The sequence below is a fragment of the Penicillium samsonianum genome (genome assembly GCF_028829775.1).
Source record: "Penicillium samsonianum strain IBT 33392 chromosome Unknown utg000003l_segment0_segment0, whole genome shotgun sequence".
Taxonomy (NCBI): Eukaryota; Fungi; Ascomycota; class Eurotiomycetes; order Eurotiales; family Aspergillaceae; genus Penicillium; species Penicillium samsonianum.
The window spans coordinates 389,508-416,001 of NW_026643261.1; the positions used below are offsets into that span (position 1 = coordinate 389,508).

General features: G+C 47.7%; 10 protein-coding genes across 10 annotated transcripts; 4 read left to right on the forward strand and 6 right to left on the reverse strand.

Annotated features, from left to right (window-relative positions):
- Window positions 1-87: 87 nt before the first annotated feature.
- N7471_003690 (uncharacterized protein) lies at window positions 88-2,484 on the forward strand (the record flags this gene model as incomplete). Its single annotated transcript, XM_057276410.1, has 1 exon — window positions 88-2,484. The coding sequence occupies one exon, from the start codon at window positions 88-90 to the stop codon at window positions 2,482-2,484; it is 2,397 nt and encodes a 798-aa protein (XP_057136020.1).
- A 747-nt stretch (window positions 2,485-3,231) lies between these two features.
- On the reverse strand, window positions 3,232-3,933 carry N7471_003691 (RNA recognition motif domain-containing protein; the record flags this gene model as incomplete). The annotated part of the gene is made up of 4 exons (XM_057276411.1): window positions 3,232-3,463; window positions 3,621-3,727; window positions 3,789-3,861; window positions 3,914-3,933. The coding sequence occupies 4 exons, from the start codon at window positions 3,931-3,933 to the stop codon at window positions 3,232-3,234; spliced, it is 432 nt and encodes a 143-aa protein (XP_057136021.1).
- Window positions 3,934-4,511: 578 nt separating this feature from the next.
- N7471_003692 (thioredoxin family protein) lies at window positions 4,512-4,900 on the forward strand (the record flags this gene model as incomplete). The annotated part of the gene is made up of 2 exons (XM_057276412.1): window positions 4,512-4,534; window positions 4,603-4,900. 2 exons carry the CDS (start codon window positions 4,512-4,514, stop codon window positions 4,898-4,900), a joined length of 321 nt encoding a protein of 106 aa, XP_057136022.1.
- Window positions 4,901-5,328: 428 nt separating this feature from the next.
- On the reverse strand, window positions 5,329-7,240 carry N7471_003693 (multicopper oxidase; the record flags this gene model as incomplete). The annotated part of the gene is made up of 3 exons (XM_057276413.1): window positions 5,329-6,385; window positions 6,459-6,936; window positions 6,997-7,240. The coding sequence occupies 3 exons, from the start codon at window positions 7,238-7,240 to the stop codon at window positions 5,329-5,331; spliced, it is 1,779 nt and encodes a 592-aa protein (XP_057136023.1).
- A 1,170-nt stretch (window positions 7,241-8,410) lies between these two features.
- N7471_003694 (putative homeobox and C2H2 transcription factor) lies at window positions 8,411-10,981 on the reverse strand (the record flags this gene model as incomplete). The annotated part of the gene is made up of 1 exon (XM_057276414.1): window positions 8,411-10,981. One exon carries the CDS (start codon window positions 10,979-10,981, stop codon window positions 8,411-8,413), a length of 2,571 nt encoding a protein of 856 aa, XP_057136024.1.
- A 1,504-nt stretch (window positions 10,982-12,485) lies between these two features.
- On the reverse strand, window positions 12,486-13,720 carry N7471_003695 (phosphotransferase family protein; the record flags this gene model as incomplete). The annotated part of the gene is given in 4 exon segments (XM_057276415.1): window positions 12,486-12,732; window positions 12,752-13,004; window positions 13,180-13,582; window positions 13,619-13,720. 4 exon segments carry the CDS (start codon window positions 13,718-13,720, stop codon window positions 12,486-12,488), a joined length of 1,005 nt encoding a protein of 334 aa, XP_057136025.1.
- A 4,227-nt stretch (window positions 13,721-17,947) lies between these two features.
- On the forward strand, window positions 17,948-18,434 carry N7471_003696 (uncharacterized protein; the record flags this gene model as incomplete). Its single annotated transcript, XM_057276416.1, has 3 exons — window positions 17,948-17,985; window positions 18,038-18,288; window positions 18,343-18,434. 3 exons carry the CDS (start codon window positions 17,948-17,950, stop codon window positions 18,432-18,434), a joined length of 381 nt encoding a protein of 126 aa, XP_057136026.1.
- Window positions 18,435-18,648: 214 nt separating this feature from the next.
- Window positions 18,649-19,878, reverse strand: N7471_003697 (NAD(P)/FAD-dependent oxidoreductase; the record flags this gene model as incomplete). Its single annotated transcript, XM_057276417.1, has 1 exon — window positions 18,649-19,878. The coding sequence occupies one exon, from the start codon at window positions 19,876-19,878 to the stop codon at window positions 18,649-18,651; it is 1,230 nt and encodes a 409-aa protein (XP_057136027.1).
- Window positions 19,879-21,387: 1,509 nt separating this feature from the next.
- On the reverse strand, window positions 21,388-22,581 carry N7471_003698 (uncharacterized protein; the record flags this gene model as incomplete). The annotated part of the gene is made up of 1 exon (XM_057276418.1): window positions 21,388-22,581. The coding sequence occupies one exon, from the start codon at window positions 22,579-22,581 to the stop codon at window positions 21,388-21,390; it is 1,194 nt and encodes a 397-aa protein (XP_057136028.1).
- Window positions 22,582-25,306: 2,725 nt separating this feature from the next.
- On the forward strand, window positions 25,307-26,064 carry N7471_003699 (uncharacterized protein; the record flags this gene model as incomplete). Its single annotated transcript, XM_057276419.1, has 2 exons — window positions 25,307-25,746; window positions 25,800-26,064. 2 exons carry the CDS (start codon window positions 25,307-25,309, stop codon window positions 26,062-26,064), a joined length of 705 nt encoding a protein of 234 aa, XP_057136029.1.
- Between the last annotated feature and the right edge of the window lie 430 nt (window positions 26,065-26,494).

Here is a 26,494-nt window from a genome sequence, read left to right on the forward strand (position 1 = left end):
TTTGGTTTCACCAAGTCCCTAGATCTTTGTTTTCTTATAACACTCGGAAACGTCAGAACGCAGCCTCCCGCCGTCGCAGAGAATCTCATGGCGCGGTTAAATGACGATAGTCAACAAGACGTCGATTGCACAGAGATCTTAAGCCCACAACCATTTGCCCCTCAAGGCAAAGGCTTCCTCGTATCCTCCCTCGAGTCTAGCAACGAGTCATACCCTGCCGATAATGCCCAGATGTCCGCCACCCAAGAATATGAATACAACTCTTCCTCCTCCTCCACCCGCCATTCAACAAGCGACGTCTTCGGCCGTGAAATGGACGATGAACTAGACCAACTGAAATCCAGAGCATCGAGTCGCTCATCACTATCCTCAATCCCGGCCTCCGTCCTCATCCACCCAGTCGACAGAATGAAACAAATGCCAGACATGGACATTCACGAAAAGATAGCTGGCTACAGAATAGAAGAGTCCGAAGCTAGCTTCGGCGACTTCAACGACATCCCCGCTAACATCCGCACCATCCGCCAGCGCGAAGCCGCCTTCCGAAAACCGAGTTCCGTCAGAGCGATGCAGATGCACACAGAAGACGAAGCCGATGACGACGAGTATCTAACACCCCCACGCCGACGACAAGCCCTCCGGTCACGATCACCTGGGCCCTCGCCACTGAAACGGTCACCGTATTACTCGCCCAATGCATCGAAACAACCAAAGCCAAGGAAAGAGGCTCCACTTGTGCTGCTGCATTGCACCTTGCTCCCGCCGTCCATCCCAGTACCTGGAGCATCGGACCCTAGGAACCAGGATATTTTGGAAGACGAGCTACCGGCGGAATACTGGAAGCGCTGGCGGCGGCTGCAGGATCGAGTTGGATCGGGTGTGCTGCGCGATCGCGGCGTGCTTATCTCGCACCCGGAGGATCTGTACGACATTCTAGAGGAGCGACTGTTGGAGAGTCTCGAGCTGCAACGACCACGGCTGCAGAACGGACACTTCGTGGGTCGGGAGGACCATGCCTCTGGCTCCGGCTCCGAGGGAGATTTCTCGGATATCGGAGAGAGCGAGACGGACGGCGAGCAGGGCGATGAGTGTCCCGACTGTGGGAACCATGTGCCGCACGGAGATAGCAACCGCAAATGGGAGATTCGGGTATTTGCCGCGAACGGGCTTATGCGCGCTGGGGCGTGGGCTGCTGCATGGCGCGATATGGAGAAAGTTGATGTCGAGGTTGGGCTTTGGTTACCTTCTGATGTCCGCCGAGGCCTGGAGAGGAGGCTTGCGGAGGAGCAGATGTCAGTTATGGAACAGGCTCAGAGTCAGATGCCGCAGATGCAGATGCAGATGCAGATGTCGCCATCGGTTGATGGTGGGCATCAGGTCCCACCGGAGATTCTGCAGTCGCCTAGGCAGAGTCATGCTCGTATGATCAGTGATGTGGGGTCTTTCCAGTCTGATGAGATGACTTTCAGGCAGGCTTTCCCTGAAGCTGGAGCTCGCCTCGACCATGCGCCTGAGTTTGGACGGGAGAAGAAACAACACGAGGTTGCTCTTTCGACTCTATTCGTCAATTATATCCGTGTTCTGGCGGCCGATAGGCGCAATCTTGCCCTGCTTCTTCTCAGTGTCCTTGTCGCTTTCCTTGCTATTGGTTCTCGCCAGCAGCAAGTCCCTGTCTATTCCCATCTTGGTTCTTTTTCGCCGGCCTTGTCGAATGATATCTTGCCCTCCCCAGCTATGCCGAGTTTGAGCATGGCTCCATCTATGTCTCCTTCTGTCTCTCTTGCGAGCTCGGTCAGTTCGAGCGAAGCATTGGTCGTGAGCTCAGCTGGCTCTGTGTCGACTGAATCTGTGGGTGCTAGTGCGAGGGAGATGATTCCAATGTCCGAGATAATAAAGCCTACTTCTCTGACTGTTGACTCTCCTGATTCTCAGGCTCAAGTTGAGGAGGCAGCAGATTCTTCTTCTTTGTCTGCGGTCCTTATTGAATCTCCCATTGTGCCTTTGGAGTCCGCGGCGCCTATAGAGACCACGACGCCTCAGCTTGAGGGCACCGACTTGGATAACACTGTGGACTCTTCTGTTGTGTCTTCTCCTTCTTCCACTGACTCTATCGACTCTTCCGTTCTGTCGGAGGTGTCTACAGAGACTACACAACCTCAACCTGAGGACAACGCACATGATCTTTTGGATGACACTGTGGACTCCCCTGCTGCGTCTGCAGAACGCTCTCCTTCCCCAACTGACTCCGATGAATCTCCCGTTCTGTCAGATATGCCTGCAGAAAACGAGGAGCCCCAGCTTGAGAGTGAAACAGAAATCCTTTTGGATGACAATGCTGGACCTCTCACTATGTCCGCAGAGTCTTCTCCTTCTACTGACTCTATCGATTCTCCCATTTTATTGGATGTGGCTACAGAGACTGCACAGCCTGATACTCAAGGCGAAAAAGAAGCACAGCACGAAGAACACGAACAATCGGATTGATCTTGGGAAAGCATTACTTCTATTCCCAACCTTATGACCACGACTGGAACGATATCAGGCGAAATGTTTGGGATTTTTATGATTTTTTACCATGTTCCTTTCCATTTTGGCGTCTTTTGATGATTTAGCCATAGCCCCTCGTTAGTTGAGTTTTATGATACTGTTTATATTAGCGAGCCTCATCTGCTCTTTCAACTTTATAAATTATTGTATTTCAATGCAATATGTACTGACATGAAACAATGCCAAGCCCCTAGACTTTGATATCTCCACTTTGCCCCCAGGTCCTCCCGCTCGCTTAGTGATCGTCCTTTTCCAATAGATTAGATATTGGACAGATATTGGATATTAGATTTGTTAGATTATGCATGAACAGACATCACTTGAGTGTAGATCGAATGTGGTTCATACATGTAGCCTGTGCCTATGTACATTATTAAGCCCTGAAGCGATGGATCTGTGCTCAAGACAAATGCGGGGCAAGCCAGATCACAATGAGCCGTCTACGTTGTTACATCGCGCACAATGTAGATCAGGAACCAAAAAGGAACAGAACTGATTCAAAAGGCTCGATATTATTGATTATCGATTAAAGGTAAGGTTAGTTGAACGAGTTCGATTTTGTATTGGGCAGGTTCAAGTGTCACTGGCCCCAGCGAATGTATCCGTCAACCCAGCATAAGTCACAACCTTCGTAAAAAAGTGCTAATCACGTCCAGACCTTCGTAAGCTTCGTGACAGGAACATCTAGTAACCGCCGCCGTAACCACCCTGGCCACCCTGCTGCTGACCGCCGTAACCCTGACCCTGACCACCGTAACCGCCCTGGCCACCACCGTAGCCGCCACCCTGGCCGCCACCGTAGCCTCCGTTGCCGCCACCACGACCGTAACCACCGCCGCCGAAGCCGCCGCGACCACCGCCACCACCGGCAGCGCGCTCAGTAGCCTTGTCAACGCGGATCTGGCGACCGTCGAACCTGGAAAAGAGATGGTTGTCAGCATACATTTTCAACGGGAGTAAGGAGACCGTTCATGTTCGTGCTGGAAAGGATGACGCCCATGATCCGCGACTCTTTTCAGCACGACTTTACTGGTCGCTTGATGAAGAGGAATGAGATGGATCAGATTGCTTACTCCTGGTTGTTCATAGACTCCATAGCGGCAGTAGCCTCTTCATCGGTAGAGAAGCGGACGAAACCGAAACCGCGGCTGCGGCCGGTATCACGGTCCTTGACAACGGTCTATAGGAAGAAAATGAGGTCTTAGAAGGTGCGATCAGTTATGGAAGTCAGAGCGACTCACAGCATCCTCGACAACGCCGAATTCCTCGAAGCGCTGGCGCAGACTGTTGTCGTCTGTGCTCCAGGAAAGACCGCTAGAAAAAGTTGGTCAGCGGGCGCATGTTAGATATTCAGGGTCGCTCTTACCCAATGAAAAGCTTCGACATTTTGATGGAAATGGGGAGAGAGAGATGAGAGAGGGAAAGGGGTGTGTGAAGAGGGGCACAGCCGAGCCTGATCTTAAATACAACCCGGGACGGAACAACATCACCCCACAGAATTACTGATTCCTCGTTTTTCAGGCTTTACTTTTTTCATTTTTTTCAATTTTGGTTTAGTTCTTTGATGTGATTTTGCCTGGGAATTATTTGATGTGTAAGTATGACTTTATGGATACTTGTTTGGGTAATATGTTTACCCCCAGGGCTGTCTAGATGGCTTTGTCATACATAGTGGACCCATTATCCCCACGCTGTCGATAAAAAGTGGCGCTAGATTCACATATGGCATGATTTTAAATAGTATAATCATGATAAACAATATAATATAAAAAATAAACAAGAATAATAGTATGATCGTGAAACAACCAAATTTAGAAAGCTTACAGCTGTTCTCGTTATGAGGTCATATTATCTGATCTAGAATCACCCCACCCATAGACCTTCTCTATAAAATCATCTGTTCTTCCACTCAACCTTGAAAACAACCCAATTCTACAAATCCAACTTCCAAGTCAATACTCAATATGACTGTCACTGAAATCACAAGGTAACCCTCCCTACCTCATCTACACAAATACATAAATACATAAATACACAGACTAACACCCACCACAGCAAAGCCGACTTCCTAGAGAAGATCCTCGGCACAGAAGACCCTGTCCTCCTCGACTGCTACGCGGATTGGTGCTCACACTGCAAAGCCATTGCACCCAAGTTTGATGAATTGAGCAACACCTACACCCAAGTCAAATTCTACAAGGTGGACGTCGATAAGGTTGAGGATGTCGGACAGGAGCTAGGTGTGCGGGCTAAGCCTACATTCATGCTATTCAAGGGTGGGGACAAGATCACTGAGGTTGTTGGGGCTCACTTGATTGCCGTTGAGGAGGGAATCAAAACTCATCTTGTTTGAGTGAGAGGGCGTGGTTGACTTGTTCTTTTCTTTTCCTTTTTTTTATCCACCGAGGTGCTGCGCTCGTGGAATACATATCCCCAGCCATATGATACGCTCGTTACCTTGTTATGCGGACATGTCATGATCAGACAGCTGCTACTTTGATTTTATTTTTAATGGAGATAGTACTTTTATCAAAGCTGCTTAAGAGGAATCATATTCTCAACTATAACTTCATTTTTGTAGTGCATTCATACAGATATCGCTCCCACATTGGGCACTCTCCCATTATCCCGTATACACTCACAAAATACACCGTGCAACCTACAACAAAAGTACCTAAGTAAACATCACGCCAAAGATGGCCTCAGAAGTCCAACCTATATACTCCCCAGACATCTATCTCCCATTATACTCTTTTCCTTTTATATCTCATATACCCTCCCCTAAAACCCAGCAGCAATCGAATAAGCCGGTGGGACAGTAGGCCAAACATCGACCCCATCCAACATCGCCAAAACCATGCCCCCACTCTGATGAACCTGAATATGACAATGCATCAAGAACGCACCGGGATTAACAACATGATACCTGATAGCCGTCCAAGTCAAACCCGTGACAGCCGGCAAGGTATGGAAGGTATCACGATACTGCGGCGTCTGCAGATTGAAGCTACCAGGAACAGCCTGTACCGCTTCCGCGACGGAACCCCAACTGAAAGTCCCATTTCCCTGACCGATGATGAAATGCTTATTCGAGTGCTTGTGAATCGGATGCGGAGGCTGCAGAATGGTATCCGTCTGAAGAATCAAGTCGATCCAGGTATTATTCTTCGTCCTGATGATCAAGTCACTGGGAATGGAGTTCTGATTGAAAAGCAATGGCTGTGCTTCCTCGAGCTCGAGGCCGTAGCTGGTATTACCGAGTCTCCAGCGGTACGCGGCGCCGACTTGGTTGATGTGCAGGAAGAAGGTTTGTGCTATATCGTTTGACGGGACGAGTGCCGGGAACGGGACGACGCGGGCCTCGTGTAGGAAGACGGTGTCTGTTCTGGCGGGTTCGTTGTTGATTTGGATCCATGGGTTGGATGGACGGCTTTGCTGCGGCAAGCCTTGGTATCGCATTATTGCGGTCGTGTTGAGGATCTGGTTTATGCTGGCACTGACAATCCGCACGGTGTAGTCTCCCGCTGCTTGGGTGAGGGGGATCAGCACCGAGTAGCGGTTTGAGTTTGGGATGGTGACTGCGTTGACTTTTCGGGGCTGGATGTAGCGTCCGTCGATGGCGTATACCCACATGTCATGCTCGTCGATTGAGAAGGTGAGCTCTAGTAGGCCGGCTGTGCTGGTGAGATCCCAGCTTACGTATTGCTGGGCTGCGTTGACAGTGAAGATTTCTTGGGGACCTTGAGATGGTACGCAGCCTTCGAACATGGTTGGGGGGATGACATCGTAGTTATGTGGGAAATTGAATACTGTTTCGGTGATATTGGGAGGGAAGCATCTAGTGATGAAGTTAGTTTATTGACCAGGATCATCAAAATAGTCATTCGACCACGACGGATCAATATACTCACGCCATATCTGTTAATCTTAGTTCATCACCCAGGCTCGTTTTCTGAACGGGTGTTGTCAGGGCATCAATCTCGGCACGTGGCAGGCAGGTGATGGACCCTTTCCCGTTAATGAGCAAAGCATTCGCACAGAATGAATCTGTGCCAGAGGCCAACTCGGCAGCCCAAATCTCCTCCGACGTGAGGACACGCCATTCCGAAAGCAAGACGGGACAGGTCACACTCTCCGCTTGGATCATAGCTCTCAGCTGAGCAGGATTGGTTGTGATAAGACTGAAAGGCTTTTGCACCGAGGAGGCAGGGGTGATATAGATTGGTCCATAAAGGCCATCTTCGAGAGAGCCACGGTGATGAGCATGATACCAATAAGCCCCGTACTCAGTTGCTGTCCATCTATACAGGAACGAAGTGTTCGGTCTGATGGATCTCTGGGAGACACCTGGGACTCCATCAGACCAAGGAGTTCCCAGCTGCTCTATTCCTGTAAGATAGTGAGTTTGTATGTAAATGCCAGATCAGACCAAGCTATCCAAGAGCTTACCATGGAAGTGTATAGTTGTATTGAACGGGCACCGGTTATCAACGAGGAACTCAACATTATCGCCCTGGTTAATCCGCAGCGGGGGACCAGGAAACTGGCCATTTGTAGATATCACTGGTCTAGACACTCCTGCGACGGTTCTGTTCGACCACGTCAAGGTAACTGGAAAGAACACCGTAGCCGCAGATGTCCATTGGACGAGGCATAGAAGCCAGAGGGGCAGGCTTCCTAGAGTGAACTTCATATCTAATGATGTCACTAGACTGGCAATCTGTATCAAATTGAATGGCTGGCTCTTGATATCCCATACTTTTGACGGGATTCCCGCCCTTTTATGTGGGCCCAGGGCGAGTCATAGAGCATTGCGTGGGCATATGCATCTCGGAGTTTTCATGCGGTTCTATCACATCAGATGCATGATTTTCATGGGAGCCTCTTGCTTGCGAGCTCGTATAGGCGCAAAGAAAAGGAATAATCTGTTCATGCTTTTGTCGGGAACCAATCTACCCCCTCGGGGAATAGGCGGAGGGGAAATCCATCGGAGGATCAGTATATTGGTCTTGGGTCTTGAAGCCTGTTTCGCAGCTAACAATAGTCCAAGGCAGTAACATTAGCTCGTATTCTTCCATTTGAAGCAAGGGACATGATTGGGAACAGCAGGCCGACTCCGGGCGAATGAAGCACTGTTCAAGATATCCATTCATATCTCGGAGACGGTAGTCCCGAAAAGTAGCTTGGCAGTGCTGTAGGGATAAACCTCCGAGGAAGGAGTTGGAACCTGCTTATGTGTAAGCATAAAGCTCTAAGCGGGCAGGTCCAAGACAGGGGACCCTTTGAGCGTTCGGCACGTTGCTGAGGTGGTGTATCCGGGACGAATGGCGCATGCTGGGTGCAAAGTTTCCATAGCCGTGGGAGAGTTTGACTTGGGTCAGAGTTTCGGTACGCTACCTGTCACACAGGCGAGAATAAATATCACTGGTCTGATCAAAGAACTGTCGGTCTCGGTCGTCATCGGAATGTGAGTCAACCAGTCACAAGTCAGGTTTCATCGAAAAGGGTCGGCGGAAACCTCAATTCCGGACTCATCATAGAGCCACGTGCTGATAACTGAATCAAGGCACGCATTTTTCAGGATGAAAAACAAAAGCCTTAGGTGAGGGAGAGAAGGGAGCTGGGGGAAGTTGGGTTCCAAATTGAACCACCCGCCACAAGAGTGACGTGTGGAAACTGCCTGGATGGAGCTAAGATCTAAAACAAGAGAAGGAAAAATGGAAAACGTCAATTGATTTGTGGTATTGTTGAAAACGTGATTAACATCCAAGTTATATGATATGAAATAAGAAATATTGCAACAATTTTGTAAAGTCAATTTTTCTTGCCATGTGTGAATCTGCATGGGGCAAGATGAAAGATATCAAAAGTTGCCATTGCCAAAGTACCCTGGCATGTCATCATGGGTAGCATTCGATGCAGGAGGGTGGTCCACTTTGGGATTGAAAATAGAAACCGGGTCTGAAGCAGACACCTCACCCACACGAGACGGGGAGATGGGCTGAGCAAGTAAGCCGCTGTTTGGCCATCCTTGTTGTTCGGACCTTTTTTGACCATCAGCGCGATCTGGATGCAAGCCTTCCAAATCATCCGGGTTGATTTCACCGTAGCTGTCATTCAGTCGTTGAAGGAATTCTGGGTCAAATCCCATTTGTACCAGAGGGTCAGCTGTGCCTTCTCCCGGCACAGACGCGGTAGTCGGAAGACTACTAGCCCAATCCGTAGAGAAGGGCGGATCAGGACCAGCTGACATCATTCCTGCACTGCCAGCGTAACTGCCTGATAAACTCCCCGGTCGGCTGGGCCCGGCAGAAGAAAACCCAGTGCCAGGAAAGCCGTGACTGCGAAGACTAGGGCTAGAGACTGCAGGGCTGTGGATGGGGGCCCCTTGGCATACTGCTCGCGCTAGCATATTGATCTCCCGGGGTGCAGCTCGGAGGCCGCCATTGATAGCGAATGGAGGCTGCATGCCCAAATCAGCAAATTGGATGCTGTCGTTGTTCACAGGAGTCTGTAATCCACAATCGCGCTTGAGGACACCCAGCCAAACAATATTATCTGCGCAAGTCTGGTTCCAAGGATCGTCACATCCATAGATGACACGGCGAGCTTCTGCTTGTATCATCTGATCTGATGGAACAAGACCTTGTGCCTTTTGGCTATGGATGTATGTAGTGAGTTCGCGAGAAAGCCGATGGTAACAATTGATATCCGTAGGGACAGGAAGGCTAAGAGTAGTGCCATCTCCCTTAGCTTGCTCAGTGGCCCAGGGATCAGGAGACCGCCATTCATAGTCAATCATGTACGGGGGAATGGCGTTTTCGACGCGAGCTTGAATCTGGGGGTCAAAGCCCCAGTCCCCTTGCCATTGAGCCATGCTGGCTCCATTTTTGAAATGACCGGCCAAATGGTCTACTCGATCTTTCCATGTCTGGAAGATAGAGCCACAGAACCCACAACGGGATTTGATATCTGTAATGCTGCTTTGCCATTTCTCCATGCAAGGTTGGAACTTGGCATTGTGCATCAAGCGGAGGTGTTGATTGAGATGATCCTTCCGGTAAAATGTTCTCTCTTGCACTGTCTTCTCTTGGCAACTGATGAAGTTATGAGTTTCTAAGTGTTCATCGTCTGGATTAGCTGCCAAGCAGAAGACACAAAGAGGTATACCGTTTTCTTCAATTGCACCGCCGTGGGGGGAGCAGGTCCATTTGTCCAAGATTAGATGCATGGACTTCTCGTGCCGCTGCCAGTCATACTTAGCAGGGAAGGAGTCGGTACAGAAGGTACATTGGTAAGGACGAGCAGTTTTGGCCTTTGAATGGGCCAGAGTATTGACAGGCACTGATACCTTGCGGCGGCGACGACGTTCTTTGCGATCCATTGAACCAAAGGAAAGAGAGGATCGATGTGAGAAGGCAGAAGCAAAAGAGAGATCAGAAATAGATGAATCAAAACTACTGGCAGAGGCGGTGCACAGTATATGTTCAGAGCTGGCATGGCTTGACTCATTGTTACTAGACCCAGGGCGACGGGGCCTCACGTGACTCGATGGGGCCCGGCGTGGACGCGACGGATCGAATGGAGGATTGGCCAGGGCACGGTTAATATCGCTGATCGCAGCGGGTTCGTTTTCGGGAGGAGAGTACTTCCAACGTTCAAGAGGAGTCATGAGGGATGTGTTGACGGATTGCTTCACGGGGATGTCCACAGCTCCTGGCACGGGAGAACTGCTCCCAGGCGACGCACGAACTTTGCCGCGTCGCCTGGCATTGGCGAGCCAATTGGCAATTTGCGTCCGGGTTAGACCAGTCTGTTGTTTCAGGTCATCTCTCTCTTGCTCGGTAGGATAGGGGTTGTCGTTGTGGTCTCTCAGCCAGCCCCTCAGGATGCTGATTGCCTTGCGCGAGAATCGGGCACCAGTTTTTTGAGAGCGTGCATCTGGGTCATTCGGATACGTGTTGTATGAAACTGATTTGAGGGCTTTCTTTCCGGTCAGGCTACCTGTAGGAACATAGGCATTCTCTGACACACTATGTAATGTCTGGAGAAACTTGCCAGGCGTTTTGGCGTGAGTGAAACTGCATTCACGGTAAAGAGAGATACAGCAAGTACAGCCATAGTTCAATAAACCGCGCTTTGCAACAAAACAGTCCAGTCCCATTCGCCGGCAAAAGTCGCACGGTTCCTGGGCCCGGAACATGGGGTAAACCCCGTCGACCCCATCGGGGTCAACGGCTTGTCCCACATTCATTTCGGACTGCTCCGGTACCGGGTCATTGGAGAATTCCAATGTCTGATCATTAACCAGCGAGTCGAAGTTCGCTGCTTGTTCTTCGGCCTCGTCGAGTTCAATGTCAATCGAAGCGACATCGTCGTCTAGTTGATTAGACCCATGGGCGGATGAGGCGCCTTCGAAATCAAAATACTCCATGTTTCTGTGAACGATTCCAATGGGAAATGCTGCACAGAGCACAGCTTTTCAGGACCAACAGAATAATGGAACAATGAAGGACACGGTGGAAAGCAGGAGAAGAGTCGGTCAGATGAAAACTGGCCGAAAATACCGTTCCAAGGTTGGTCTGGGGTAGAAAGATGGGTGAATAATCAATTCGGGTGGAACTCTGTGACCTTGGAACTAGAGGTGGGCACCATTCAGCCGCTGAGATTCCCAGCGATTCGGCATGGACCGCTCAAAGGCAAACCCCGTGTGGCTTTTTTTTCACGATAAGCATCATCGTCACGAGGAATAAGGGCCAAGCACATGATTGCGTATCCACCGCATAGCTCAAACTCCAGTGACAGAAGAGGAAGTTGATTCGAGGAAATCCACTCGGAGTAAATGGAGAAAGGCTTCGAGTGATCCAAATCCCAAAATGCATCCGCGCGCCCTTCCAATGACAACGCTAAGCCTATTTGGGGGTAGCCTTCGTCAATGTGGAGTTGTTGCCAAGCCCCGGTGATTCATCTCTCCCCTCCGGTTTCTCCGCGATATCGGACGCTTGTTTTTCTTTTTATGTCTGTGTTGTGTAAAAAGTATCACTATCTAATGAATACGAGATTAAGCGAGTAGAGGCGTACATTTTGAACGACTCAGCATCGCTCCCAAGGCTCGGCCTACGCTCGGAACGACCGAGGTAACGACCGCCATCACCCACGAACTAATACATAGATTGGGCCCAATGGAATTCATCCGTCCGGGCAAATCAACTGCATGGTTAGAATCTCAGATTGAATATATCTGTTGTCGGTATACAAATGTCTCATGTCGGAGCCGAGGGCAAAGGGCATGCTAATTTTACCTAGGTAGCGCTTTTCAACGCTGACTAACGCGTACGCTTCGATTTCACCGTCCTCTAGGTTGTTTAAATGTATCAATTTCCACTTGAAGAAAGATCCAGAGATGTAATAAACAGGGAAAGATATACCTAAATGAAGTTCACGAGGCTCAGCCCCTAAACCAAATGGCTCTGCATATCCTTGCCGCTTCATTTAAATCCTAGACAACATTTATAGCAGTTCATCGACAAACAAGGTATACATCTCCAGCTACACACATAACTCGATGGCAGAATGTATTTCCAGCTTTCAAGGGAATGATTGGCGAACGAGGTAGGGAACTACCTAGGTAGTCCTATATCTCACGGTCCGAAACAGACTTCCTCCCAAGAAAGCAGTCACGTCCCTCGATTTAAGGCTCTAAAAGATATCAAATATGCATCTGCGACGCCCAGCGTCTTCCATGTTGGATTGCGAGTTTCATTCCAATCACATACATCACGTCCTACACACTTCATGCCGGCTTCGATGAACAGATGTCATATGCGATTCTTGTCTTTCTTAATCTTGGTGCTGTGTTCGGCCGCTTCCTACCGGGGCTGGTGGCTGATCAGTTGGGCCGATTTAAAGTCATGATTGTGAGTTGCTTACTGTGTTCCTTATTCAGACTGGTGAATCCACATAGCTCCTGAAGTCTCGGACCATTTGATAAGCTCAGAGAGTTCCAGTTGCTTGTATTGCCTTCTAGGCAGTTTTGCCTCTTCCTTCGCCAACACTTCATTGGAAATGTTAAGACAGTTGAAATAGTGCTCTGTAGCCGCCGGTGGCTTGCCGTCCTCGAAATCCCACTCGTCATCGACGGGTCGATCATGAAGAAGCCACCAAGGAAGGAGGTGAGCCAAACAGCTGTGCCGGTCCTGCATACGCCCACTCAAGGTCCGCGACACCGACAATTGTGAGATCTCTATCGCTTTTCACAATCATGTTTGCTGGGCCGAAATCGTCGCAGATGAGTTTAAACGGGCCGTTTTCATGCGTCCCTTTCACAAAATGGGGTATTAACCATTCCAGAATACTCAAGGAAGCATATTTAGAGTAACCATCCAGTTGGCCAATAACTGAATTTGGCTGATATCGAAGTTGTTGCCAGTCTTGGCTAATGATATACTGGAAGTACTCTATGGTTGTCGAGAAATCTTAGGTTCGATCACCTAAAAAAAGAATTAGCAAACCCAGAAAGCCGGGTTCTAGACGTACTAAAGGTATCGACGCCCCCGGTGCGTGTAATCTCTTATATCTTCCACGTTAGCGGGCATATAGGCGCAGAATACCCTGTCCTTGGCGTGGGCAAACTCCCGATTCGGTCATAATTGACCTCAAAAATCTGCAACATGAAGTTTGCTATCTGCCTATACACAATATCGTCTCTGTCTGGGATGTCCTTTTTGAGTAGCCTAGAATCGCCTCCGGTGAATATGTCTTTCGGACACACCCCGTCGATAAAGTTCATCAAGATGAAAGGGCCAAGACCCAAGGGATTGGCATCAGCGAGACCATAGGCTTTAATTTCTAGAATAGGAACATTTGTTCTTTCGCGGATAAGAGAAAGAGCCTCCACTTCCACAACTACTTTTTCGTCGGCGTATTTAGGGCAAATGCTCTTCACGCAAGGGAAACGCAGTAGCCACATAGTACCACCCTTAAATAGAACCTTTTGGCAGACGTTGTAGGAGCCGTTTAAGAAACCACCATCCAGCTAGCATAAAATTCGCTCTGGGTGAAAGCCAGCGACCCATTCGCAAAGACGCCCGTTTGTTCGAAATTTCTTGATCTCGTCGACCCAAAGGTCTTCTTGCGTCTGATGTGAGAAATCAATACACTGGTTATATTCCATTGTCGATAGTGGTTAACTTAGGAGGGTAAATGAGATAGGTTGGTAGTCGAATGAAAAGTGATGCTGGGTCAAGGACATATATGTTCGAGATGTTCACTGAGAGAGGAAGGAAGCCTGCCTCAACAAAATATTGCGGAATGATGAAGACGCTAAATGGTGTGGTGGAAACGATGCAGATGATGAGATTGTCCCGAAACTGGCGAAAACGCTGAAAGTAACGAAACAGGTGAGAATGTTCCGGCTAATCAGCCTCAGACACTCTTTGGAAGCTCCGTTGTTAACCAGCGGAACACCGGACACAAGATGCTGTGAGATGATGAATTGAGATCAAGAAGGGTGGTGAGGATGTGAGGTTGTTCCGAAAGAAACAGGCAATGACACAATTAAAGCAATGAAAAAGTTGAGATTGTTCCGGCTACCGCGCCTCAGACACTCTTGGGAAACCCCGTTGTTAATCAGAGGAACAATGGCCACAAGAGGCTGGTGGGGGGGATGGAAGGGGGAGAAGTAAAGGGGAAGAGAAAGAGGAAGAGAAAGAGGAATCGGTGATGCGTGGGCACGAAAAGAAGAACAACAAACCTCCGAACACCTGACATGGATGATATTAGATCAGCCCTGGAAGTCACGGGCACCTCGGTCCACAACATTTGAAATTCAATTCTACGCATAAATCAAACTGACGACTACCCTGGGCTCCGTCGATATCTACGTGTGTACCAAAGAATGTGGCCTCCTTGTGCATGCTGGGGATTATCTCAATAAGCTCACGAATCTTACCCAGAGGACCAGTGTCCCAAGCAGCCCACTACACAAATGGCTTTGGAATAATACCAAGTTTTAGAGATACTATAGCAAGTTACGAAAGTTCGAAAGCTGCGGAAAGTATAACAATCCCGAAGTGGTATAGCGTCAGTGAGGGTAGGCCTGATAATGGGTCTTCCAAGGCTACCTCAGGAATGCCCCACTGTTCTCCAAGAGATGGCCTGAGTTTGGAAATGAACAGAAAGAGTAATCCTTCGTGTGAACTCCACATTCAACGCATTATCTACATCATCCCTGCCATCCAAAATTAGCAGGGAGGGGGAGGCATTCTCAAAGAAAACCCACAGGTTCCGCCGAGCAATTCAGAAACATCTTCTTCCAATGAGCGGACAAAGAGACTACATATCAACACTGTTGTAAAGAGCAAGTTCGTCCACGCGAGGATTGGCATTGCAGTCTTCGTCAGTTGTATTAGTGCTCTGTAGGATTCTCGTTGACTTTCTAACGGCGTCTAGAGATGCGCAATTAAAAAGAAATTCAATGACATCTAAAATAAGATCTCAAAATATATTCAAATAAAACATCTCGAAAGATATCTCAAAACATATGTCAAAAAGCATCAAAAAGACATCGTAGTGAAATCGTATTTATAACATCTACCACCACCATGAATCCCTCACTACTATGTAGTTCCTCCATATTCCACCATTAACTATCCAACTTCTTTTGACCAATGGATGGGATCACCACTGTCGACTGGCTTTTTTATGTATTATTAACGAATTTTATTTCAATTATTGCTCTTTTGCAGTGATGAGGAGCCACACTTTTCCAACGACGTATTCACTAGGCGATGGTACAATATATCGTAAGTCTAGCGACACTTCATATTTACCATATGTTTACCCTACGTTTATACCTTTCGCTCTTCCGAAACTCATTTTAAGTTCGAGATTTGAAGCTGGTGTTCATTTCACAACATAGCTGTAGCGGAAGAGATCTCGTGTAATTGTAATCATGAGCAATCATACCTAGCAAAGGTGTTGAACTCGCAAGGGCCTGGTCTATCTATGCTATGCACAGACCAATCATCCTACAATACTAAATTAGGGTTAGTAGCTATCTATATATCTAGCTTGTAGTGACAAAAGTGACTTACATCGAACTTTCCCGAAATCGTTTTGATGTTGTGCTCTAAAATGAGTTTCGTGGAGTTGCACACACTGTCACCCTCTGACTGACCTATCCAACTCGCAATGACGTTGGGGTTGAAAATAGGACGTATCGCATGGATTCCACCATCACCCGCGATAACCGTGAATCCTCGTAGTTGTTGGCCGCGGAGGTTGATTGTCACTTGCCTTCCTGGTACCCGATACCCAAAAGTGATGTTCGGGGTTCCCGAATCTGCACTTATCAGATCAAATCCAGTAATGTAGGTTTTTGTTCCTTCAGGTAAGATGGACACAGCCAAGCTGATAACGTTTTTCAATGTAACTGCTTGCGTGACGGGAACATGCTCTTCCCAGCAATTTGGGCACTTCCCCCAATCTATGCCCTGTCTGCAATTTCTATCGCAGCGAATCTCAACAGAAACTCCATTCCAGGGTACTTCACCAAGTAACAACGTATTTTGAAGGCCAGTTTGATCGTCCGAGCCTTTAACCATCGAATACCTATCTGCTAGCCATCGGTTGTTTCTCCACTGTCGACGTAGGGCCCAGAGGTAGAGATATGGTTGATCAATCTTTGCAGTACAGCGGTACATTGACCGCCAGTTCTTTCTTTTGCAACGTTGGGGTGTATCCACTAGACAAGCAAGAAACCCGCGATCTCCATTCACTCGAAATCTCGTCTTCCAGAATGATTGTAGTTCAAAAAGAAGTGCCATCGCTCGGGATGCAAACCGAAGGCTAAGGAAATCGACGGTAGAAAGGTAACCTGCAATTTCAAGTCGTATCTCCATCGCGAGCAAGCCGAAGCAGTCAGCCCCAAAAGTCATATTGTTGCTCGACCCTGTTTTGACGACTTTGATTTTCGAAACCAGTTTTGTGGCATCCCCAATCCCCCGGATAATAGGTCGTTGTAGGGGATACCACGCACCCTCGCTGCGTTCGATATGGCTTTCATTTCCTGACCCTGTTAAATAAGTCTCAAAATCAGTACATATGTATTAGCATGCTCGTATGAATAAGAAGCTCACGGTGATATATCGCCTTTGATGAGGCGGGTATATTCTTGCAGACTTCGAAAAGCCTATCTAAATCGATCTCGTCGTTTCCAAAATGCTTGGTCAAGAGAAACCAACAACAATCATGAATCAGGAAAGCCTTAGTGGGCTTACTCTTAGCCATAACATACCAGGGGCCAAACGTCTTCGCATCACGCTTTCTCGGAGTAGCATACTCTTTTTCGAGCCAGTCAAACTTGGCTATAGAAACATCCGACAACTGGGTCCCATCCGGAGTTAAATGTACTAGAAGGGTTGAGTCTGGTGGAATAATTTATATATCTCATCAACTGTAGACTTACACGCTTGATAATCTGTCATCCAAGGATACTTGGTGGTGATAGGATATTCACACGATATGCAGTATATGCCTGAATCGTGTTGGTAGTACTCCTGAGTTGTAGGAGGTCTCCGTGAAGTCTGACGCTTCTTTTTCCATGGCATCACGAATTTGATTATGGGAATTATGATAATATTGGAGACAAGATGATGATTCCAGGGGAAATGTAAGTAGTTAGGGGGAGACTAGTTCTTTTGAATAAAAGGCGTGAAGGGATAATCATGACATCAAGCTCAAGATGTCATGTAACGTACCAAGACGATTGATGCTTTCCCACTTGAAACCGCAGCTTACCTTTCTACTGTCGATTTCCTCGGCCTTCGATCTATATCTTTCTCTTTGAATGGAAAAGGGGAAGGACTGTGACCAATGCACAAGGGTTTTATCCTTCAGGTAATCTTATATGACATAGATAGTAACGATTCATACAAACTTAAGATAAAGAGAAGGTCTAAAGACACTCGGAAAGTCTAGTGAATACTGCCTACTGGACTTCTTGTTCCTCGAGTCGGGTTACATTGCACTTCGTGATTTTGTTTTCCACAGTAGGGATCGGAAGAGAAGAATGAAAGCTTCAATATCAATTAGATCACAAATATGCCGTTTGCGCCATCTGACCCGGAGGTCACTCAGTTCATTTCACTTTCTGGATTGTAATGCCCATAAAAGCAGTCGATCGATAATTGTAGAGAGTGGGGAAGAAAGTATTACGGCTAAGTTAAGGCCAAACAATAAATAGTTTATTTTAATTAAAAAAACCCCAAAATCCGGACGTGGGACCCACCTTCCCCCATCTTTCGGAGGACAAGAGTAATCTGATACGTTATTGCGTCAGCCCAGCTGGCCACTGGCGAAGTCATTGGGGCAGAAGCTGGGTGGTGCCGAAGTTCACGCAATGACAACTGGTCTTGCAGACCAAATTGCGTCTGATGAGTACGATGTAAATCTGGATTTTTCCAAAATTTATACTAATTCTAGCATATAGATTCGATGCTATTCACAAATCGCGAGAGTGGGTAGCTTCACTTCAGGCCCGTGCCCCCTCGGTGCCTGGGTTGATCGAGCCCCTGCCACCGAGATACCCCATTGAGGATGTGCTATCAATTATCAACCCGGATATTCGAAAGCCGTTTGATATGGACGAGGTCTTGTTGCGTATCGTGGATGATTCCCGTCTCTCGGTCTTCAAACCCAAATACGGCCTAAATATGGTCACTGCGTCAGCTTATATTATGGGTACGATAAACCTATCGAAGCAGATCGTCCGTTCGCTAATTTTATTTTCTTTAGGCTTCCCTATTGGTATCATTACGAACCAGCTCTCCGTCATAAATCCCAACGAAGCGGCGAAAGTTACGCAGTTCATTCGCACCTGCAATTAGCAGTAAGTCTTGGATAAGAAGCTCAAATATGCAAATATTGACAAGATTAGGCATACTCCCATAATCTTCCTTCACAATGTCACTGGCTTCATGGTCGGGGCTAAGGCTGAGCATGCTGGTATCCTACCTAGGTATGTAGGGAACTATATATTCAAACAATATCATTTTCTATTAGCTAGATACAGAGTGGCGATTCTATGATATTCTCATACAATTATGCGACAGCTTGCAGCACCTGCTCAAACAGCTGATCCGAATCAAGTCCAACCGGGTTAGCCAATTCAAGCGCCTCCTGAGCCTTGGCCGGGGGATAGATCAGCTTCTGATTAATATAGCACTTAACCTTCTTTGCCAAATTCCCAGTAACCGTGACCTCTGGAATCCAACCCTGAGAAATCACAGTACCCCAAGCCCCGAGATCGAGACAGCAGCCGTACGTCGCCTGCACGTACTCAATCATCGGCTCGCCAACAAGGTCGGCAGCAGCATTGTGGCCAGACACACGGCCAAGTGGAATTGCATGTTGGCATGACATCAAGGCGTAATGACCCATGTCATCGGCGAGAGCACAGGCAGCGTCGCCTGTGGCATAAACATGGTCAACCGATGGAACGCGGAGATATTTGTCGACACGAAGACGAAATAGGTCATCTTTGTCGCCGGAGATTTGTTGTGTTAGGGGCGTAGCGCGCACACCAGCTGTCCAGATGGAGGTAATTGCTGCGATGTGCTCGCCAGATGCAAGCGTTACTCCGTCCGCATCGATTGCTGTGACTGAAGAACCGAGCTTAAGTTCAATCCCGAGATCTTTCAAAGCTTGCGTGATAACAGGACGAGGGCCTGGTCCCAGATCAGGGCCAACGTGGTCTGCACTCCCAACTAGAATAATCCGAGGATTTGTGACATGTCTCAGGCGCTTAGGCAGCTCGGTTGCGAGTTCGATTCCCGTAAACCCAGCACCGCACACCACGATGGTATCACGAGCAGGGCTTGCTGGAAGCGATGACAAGTTCTCGAGGTGGGTCTCAAGCTTTGTAGCAGAGGCTAGGGAATCGACATCAAAAGCATGTTGCTTGATCCCTTTGATACCATTTGGCAGTACCACACTGCTTCCAGCTGCTAAAATGAGGCGGTCGTAGTTGATAGTTGATTCGATGCCGTCAGCAGATTGGAACTTGATGGCGTGCTTCTCGGTATGAATCGTATTTGCGCATCCCTGGAGGTACTGTACTCCTGCCTCCTGGAAAAGAGCATCAAGAGCATGGGTCATGCTGGACGCCTTGGCCTCATAAAGCCGTGGACGAATAACCAAGGATGGTTCCGGGGCGATGACCAAGACCTCGATGTTTTTTTCGTTCTTTGTGAGGTTTACTAGGCGTTGGGCGGAGAGTGCACTCCAGACGCCGGCAAATCCAGCGCCAATGATGACGATTCTTTTGGGCATGATTTCGGTAGTTTAAAGTAAAAGCGCTTCGCAATGAAATTTCTTGTCAAGTGATGCAGCAAATATGTGCTTGAAACCTGAGCTGTTGATTGGAGTTCTGAGGGTTTTATATGTTTTTGTATAGCCAGAGCATGATACAGGGTTTCAACGGTTCCCGAAATACCCGGGAACATAGATAGGCTACAACAACATAGATAGCCTAAGAACATGGATAGCCTAGGAACACACATAGATAGCCTAGGGGGTGTGAAAAGGGGCAAGGGGTTGTCAATATCCTCGGTTTCTACAGTACGAGGCACTACATAGGGTGTACGATCCAGCAAAAATTATCGCGACCCATGATCCAACAAACGATATACCCACACCCCCGTCAAGCCCAGAGAATTTCCTATTCAGGAAGTGTGAATAGCTTCAACTTTATTTACAACTTGTTGCTGTCAGTGATCCTGCCGGGGTAATAAATAGTATCTCAACGCAGAGATTTCTCCCGGTCGGAAATGCCGCCATCTTGGAATGAAACCATAATCAGGTAGTGTTTGGTTGCTTCCTTGTTACGCTACCAACAGAATTTTCCCCAACAACTCGCTTCCTACATATCCTACAGGTCTTGCATCTCTACGTATTTCATCTTTACATGTTTCATCTTAATCATCTCCTATTATATATTTTCATCGACCTCATATTTTTGGAATAAGCGATTTCCGGGAGATTTTCATCATCCAACATCGAGATATTCACCTCAGTCCTTCCCCCCCCAAAAAGGATTATCCTACTAAGGCTGAAATCCATTGATTACATGGTTATTGCCGTCGGTGGTCGCTACTCGGTAAAAGTTCGCGGGGCTGATACTATGCAGGTTTAGATCATACAGTGAATACTTATTCCATGTAAACTTCCGCATAAATAGCTCTACCTGCGAAGGATCTAACGGGTTGACGAGGAGATGGTCTAACTTTCGAGTGCAAATGAGGGACAAGGCCGTATCTTCCATTTGCAAATATTTTGCTGTACAGATTTTGTAACAAGAGAAACGATGACCTCTGAACAGAAGGTGGACATGTATAAGGAAATAAATAACTAACAAAAGGCAATCAGATACAGTTCCAGGACGAGATATCACCGAAACCAAAAGAACAAAATTTCCCAACTACGAATCCACAAGCCTAAAAGCAACTCGCCTTCAATTTATCGACCTGGGCCATTCCACCCTTGATTTCGTATCCCAATGTTGAAAGATGCTCGACAGTCACCCCCTTTCTTGCTGTGGTCACCTTTCCGATATACGAAGGGGCTCTAATCATGTCCAGAGCGCTAATCCCACCAAGTAAGGCCAGGTAGCCGGAGTATTTCGATCGGGGAACATTCTATATTAAGCCCGTAAGCAGATTACGCGTCGGCGTAGCGGACTAATAGTAAAGCTATCTTATATTATTCGTACTAGTAAGGTAAGGTAGATAAGGCGAATAGCAATGACCTCTATCCATAAGCAATCCAACAAAAGGTTCCTCTTCAACCTGCCTGGGTGTAAACCGTGTTGTCAGTGACAGCCTCAGCTGGCAGCCACTTCCCGGCAACGGTGTTTTTGTACGAGAGTTGGGCGAGTGTAAATGTGTGGAGCTCGGACACCAAGACCGTTTTGTTCAGGGGCAAGATGCGGTGCACCATGGCATTTTGAGTAAGCATAGAGATGTACTCTTCGTCAGCTACGGATTTCGTGGAGGCGTCAAAGGTCACGCGGATCAAGGCATCGGGCGAGTTAGTGCTGAGCAGCGACGTAGACAAGAGCCACAGGGCTGGGCCGACCGCGGTCGACGCATCAGCGATGTGTAGTAATCCAGCATTGGTGCCGAGCAGCGGGTGCTTAAGCTTGAAAAATTCCATCTTGCCAGAGGCTCCGATATGGCCAAAGGTGCCGGTGCCACCAGTGGCATTGCCAGCGAGAGTGAACCAAACACCACTCAGGGGACCCTTAGCGGAGATCATTCCGACGGCGTTGTTGCCGACGCTAGGCGGGATGTGCATCTGCTTCGTCTCGCCGCTGGTAGCATTGATGCGCATGATGGACGAGTCCTTGTCTTGTGTGACGTAGATCAAGCCGGTGGTCGGTTCCTCCGTGATAAAAACCGGGCTGTTGAGCGCCGGATACAACGTGTAGTTCTTGGGGTTGTGGACATCGGCAGAGAACACAAAGTACTTGCCACTTTGCTTGGATGCCACCTTGAGGCCGGCCCAGACGCGGTTGCCAATCTCAAACACACAATGCGGGCCGTTGCCCGGCGCCGGGATATTAATAGTCTTCTTGATGATCGGCGCAGTCGAGAGTTTCTTGCCGGGATCCACGAGCAGTAGCTTGTTTTCGCCCTGCAGCGACAACCACATCATACCGGGGTATACCGTCGATGGCCACACGCCATGGAGCATGGAAGTAGTACTGTTCCTTCCCATACGGAACGAGTGGAAAGCAATGGGCTCCTCAGTGGTTGGGTCCAACTCGATCTTGATAAGCTCGCTGTCAGACATCTGCGTCAACAACACGAAATTCGAGTTCGGCACGCGCGCAAACTCATGCGTCTCAGTGGCGACGGGCATAAGGTACTCGGTGAGGCGACGGCTCACGAGCGAATGGGAGGAATTCTGTGCCAACACGGTGCTGGCGCCGAGCGCCAGCCCGATCACGAGAGACTTGAAAGTATGGAACAACATATTCGAAGTGCCCTGCTTGAAGTTTTTGCACATGGGCAAAATGCCCCCTTTTATCCTTACTGCCCGCCAGCGCATTGTTCAGCGCCACATCTCGTACTAGTGGTTCATTTCAGATCGTATTATTTACCGTACAGCTAAAAACGCCTCAAAATATTAGTGTCTGCGAGGAAGGCTCGTCTAAAAAAACTTATATACATATTACCAAGCCACTAGGGACCAAAACGGTTAGTGTAAAGAATACGAGTGTTGGCTAAATTATCTCTTCTCTATTTCCACAGCACTAAGTGGGGAGGACCCTAGGCAGTATATGTTCTAGCTCAGTGTATTCACAAACACCCCTTACCTCTCAAAAGCCTTAAAGTTCTGTTTTTTTTAATATATCATTGTTCAAATAGTACACTCAATTGGCGAGATACTTGGGGAATATCAATATCTAAGAGGGTGTATACTGAAAGTAAATAGTGATACGGCATCTCCCAGGGTCTGTTTTTGCGATTTTCTATCACCACTTGGTTTTATCCCTAAAGTAGTTAGTGCACATGTCGATCAGTTTGATTGCCGATTTCAAATATTGACGGACACTAACGTAACCCGTAAGCGAGTGGCCCACTCACCCGCGATCGCGTCCACCGTAGCCCGACATCACCATATAACGCCAGTACTAGTAGAGATACCACGGTTCTCGCTGCATCCTGCGACGGGCCTTATCCTAGGATAACGGTCGTTACAAGACAGACCATGACACACGTGAATAAGCTGAATCCTACCTACGTAGGACAAGCCGATTACAAGGTTGACCATATCCTGCGACAGCACCTATCCTACGACAAGGAATGTCCTGCGACAACAGGTGACTAGCTCCACCCCACGACAAGACATATCCTAGGATAGGGCCGATGGCGCGATACGAGTGCAGGTTAACTTACCTGGTCATATCTCATGATATGATTACTTCTATCCAAGGGTATGCTGAGGCGTACTAACTGATAGGACGGCGGAGGATATATAAGGACACTCGTTTCATGTATTTAGTTTTAGTTCTTCGCGATCAATCACATCATTGCTTTAGTGTATCACTATTTGACTCGTTGACAACCCATCTTACAAGAAGGCCAGTACTTCAGTGACAGACCTTATTGGCGCTCTACCTAGAACGCCTTTGCAAGACTACTTTACAGATCTGAGCCCGTGTAAAGCCTAGCGATCTAGGAAGCGGAACGATTGCGAGTACTTCTTGAAGGATGACCGTGGTAAGTATAACTGATATAAGACCAGCTCACAGTTACCAGCTAGCGACGCGTAACGCCCGGCTAATTCATATTACTCCTGCTATTACTGGGAATATCATCTGAAGCAGATCTAAGGTGGTATCTCTAAATCTGAAATTCTCTCTTTTCTTAAAAAGTGGTTCCTTCACTGGCTAGATGCACTAGGCCGGTAAAGTGATTTACAAGGAGGATGCGGTTGTGCAATACTCTGATGACCGGAAGATGTAATTGAAAGAGATTAGTGTGTAAGATCAACGACCTCGACACTATATAGGTGGTCGAAATTCACCGCATTCTCCCAAAAGTCCGGTATAAGCTCAGTCCCGACATTAGAAACAAGCTCATCTTCGTTTTGGCACCAAAAGTTCTCGTCAACATGGATCAGGATAGGATTGTCCTAGAGGCTGAGCCCGATGGAGTAGTATCATCCCTAATCACTATAGGATTGGCCACCATGCGTAGCTCGGGAGTAAAAATAGAGTTGCGTACGAGCAGAGTTCAGGCCAAACCCAAAGCTCAGTGGAAATCATTATTTAGGGGCCAAAAGCCGAAATATCGAATGTTTAGCAACGCCCTATAGCGGATGATCTACTCTAAGAGCAGTATGATTTGGTCTCCGATCCCATATTAGGACACCTCCATTTCGGCTTATGATATATAACCAGGTCTGTGTTAGCTATGCCCACTACAATCGTCAAGGATATGTCAGTATAAGCCATTAGGTTTAGTCTAATATTTTGCTGCGTAGTCGGCTATAGTAGCTCACTGTGCACTTACTTCCCTTTCAAAAATCTCCTATTAATTAGTGCCTCAGTCGATCGTCTCCAATAGCCATTTGCATTTTAGAAGACGAGATCAAACAGGTATTCAGGACAATCTCCCTTGCCCACATAGACCCTAGCTCAAAGTTCGAACTACTACGGATAGAGTTGAAAGCGGAGGGACGAATATAACTTCAAAGCACCGCACGTTTCATCTGATAGTTGAAAACCATTACTTGAAAGAAAAAGAAGACAAAAAGTGGATATATCTGGCTCTGATAAAGTTGGACAAAGAAACTGAAAGGCCTTGTCTACCAAAGAAGTCGAGTTTAATAATCGACGGGGCGAAGCTAAGAGATTTTCATTGACCCTTTGTGCAGTCGAAGTCACCGTTTATTGACGTCTGATTATTATATTCTAAGACATTATAAAGTAGCACGTACGTTTCAAGTTTATGATAGAACCCTGGTTGGGCTGGTCTTCTGAAAGGTCAACCGCTAATGGTTCTTGACAAAGAACTCGGGTATTTGGAGTCCACTAGCACAATGGTATCTATTCTTAATTTCGACTGCTTTAAACAAGGACTAGCTTATAACATCTGCTAGCATATAAGATCAAATCATTTCCCCGTAGTATTTTCAAACATCAAGCACAGTATCTAACCAAAATCAATCAAATTCAACAGGTAGTATCAAAATGGAACTGGAAGGAGTCGCTACCGCAAACTTGTCGTGGGAGCTTTCAAAGGAAAGTGTGCCCGTTCCCCTCCAAAACAAACTCGTCGATCACTGTCTGTTAGAGCTTTTGTCCCTCGGTGATGGGGCTAACCACGCTATTGTCAGGCTAGTTTTCAAACACCCACAAGTGGAAGCTCCTTCGCGCGCACCTGCTAACACTCAGGGTGTCAGGATGGATCTCGCATTGCAAGGTGTAATCAAAAAAGACACAGGCTCAGTGGAAGGTCAGCTGGTCGTTAAAACTTTCACTTACAGGGGAGCACACAGAAATGCCGCTGTTTCTCATATGTTACCCGTCAAGGGCCAAAAGGCCGTGAGACACTTTATTAATGTCGCTCAGCAGGTTAACTTGACTCCCTGTGACTTCGATGCGGAGCTCTTCGGATGTAGAGACTTTATGTAAGTCTCCTTCAAATTCTTTTATTCTGGGCATATGCTAACAATTTCGATAGATCGCAGTTCATCTACCACCTAGATCGCAGCAATGTTCTCAAGCTTCCAAACGATAGGGCCGTCAGTGTGTATGACCTTTTCAATTGGCAGTACGGTCTCGGTGGTGCAACGAAGGTTCCCAGACCTATAGATTACGCTGTTTTTAATCAAAACCACCAACATATCAATATCCCTGGATGTGTTTACCCCGCGGTCGCTGGAACTGGGGCTGCTGGTGCTCCTGGGGCTGCCGGTGCTGCCGGAGGGGCTAGAGCAGCAGGATAAAAACAGGTTCTTTGAGTGTATGGTCAATAACAATAGCAAAGGAATTACAATTGTTATGGTTGATACTGTGCAGTAGGATGGTTGTTGATAGTTGTAGAAGCAGAGAGGAAAGCTAGCCAAAGTACGGAATTTATGGTTCATGGGCGAAGAGCGCCTGGCTTGCGAATACAGGTGATGAGTGGTGTCGATGTCGCTATCCACGGGTCTGCGAGAAGGTTCGGAGACAGGAAGACAGGGTATCCGAAGGCGATATGGTTTTCTTTTAATAGCCTAGGCGGAGATGCCGCAGACGGAAATTTAGGCTTGGATCGAACGGGTTCCCTAGCATATCGAGCAAAAGTCCGTATAGGCCATTATCGACGGGTAGGTAAACTCTGCTATACGCTCCTCGCTATTAGGAAAAGCCGGGTACCTCTTACGTACCTTTATA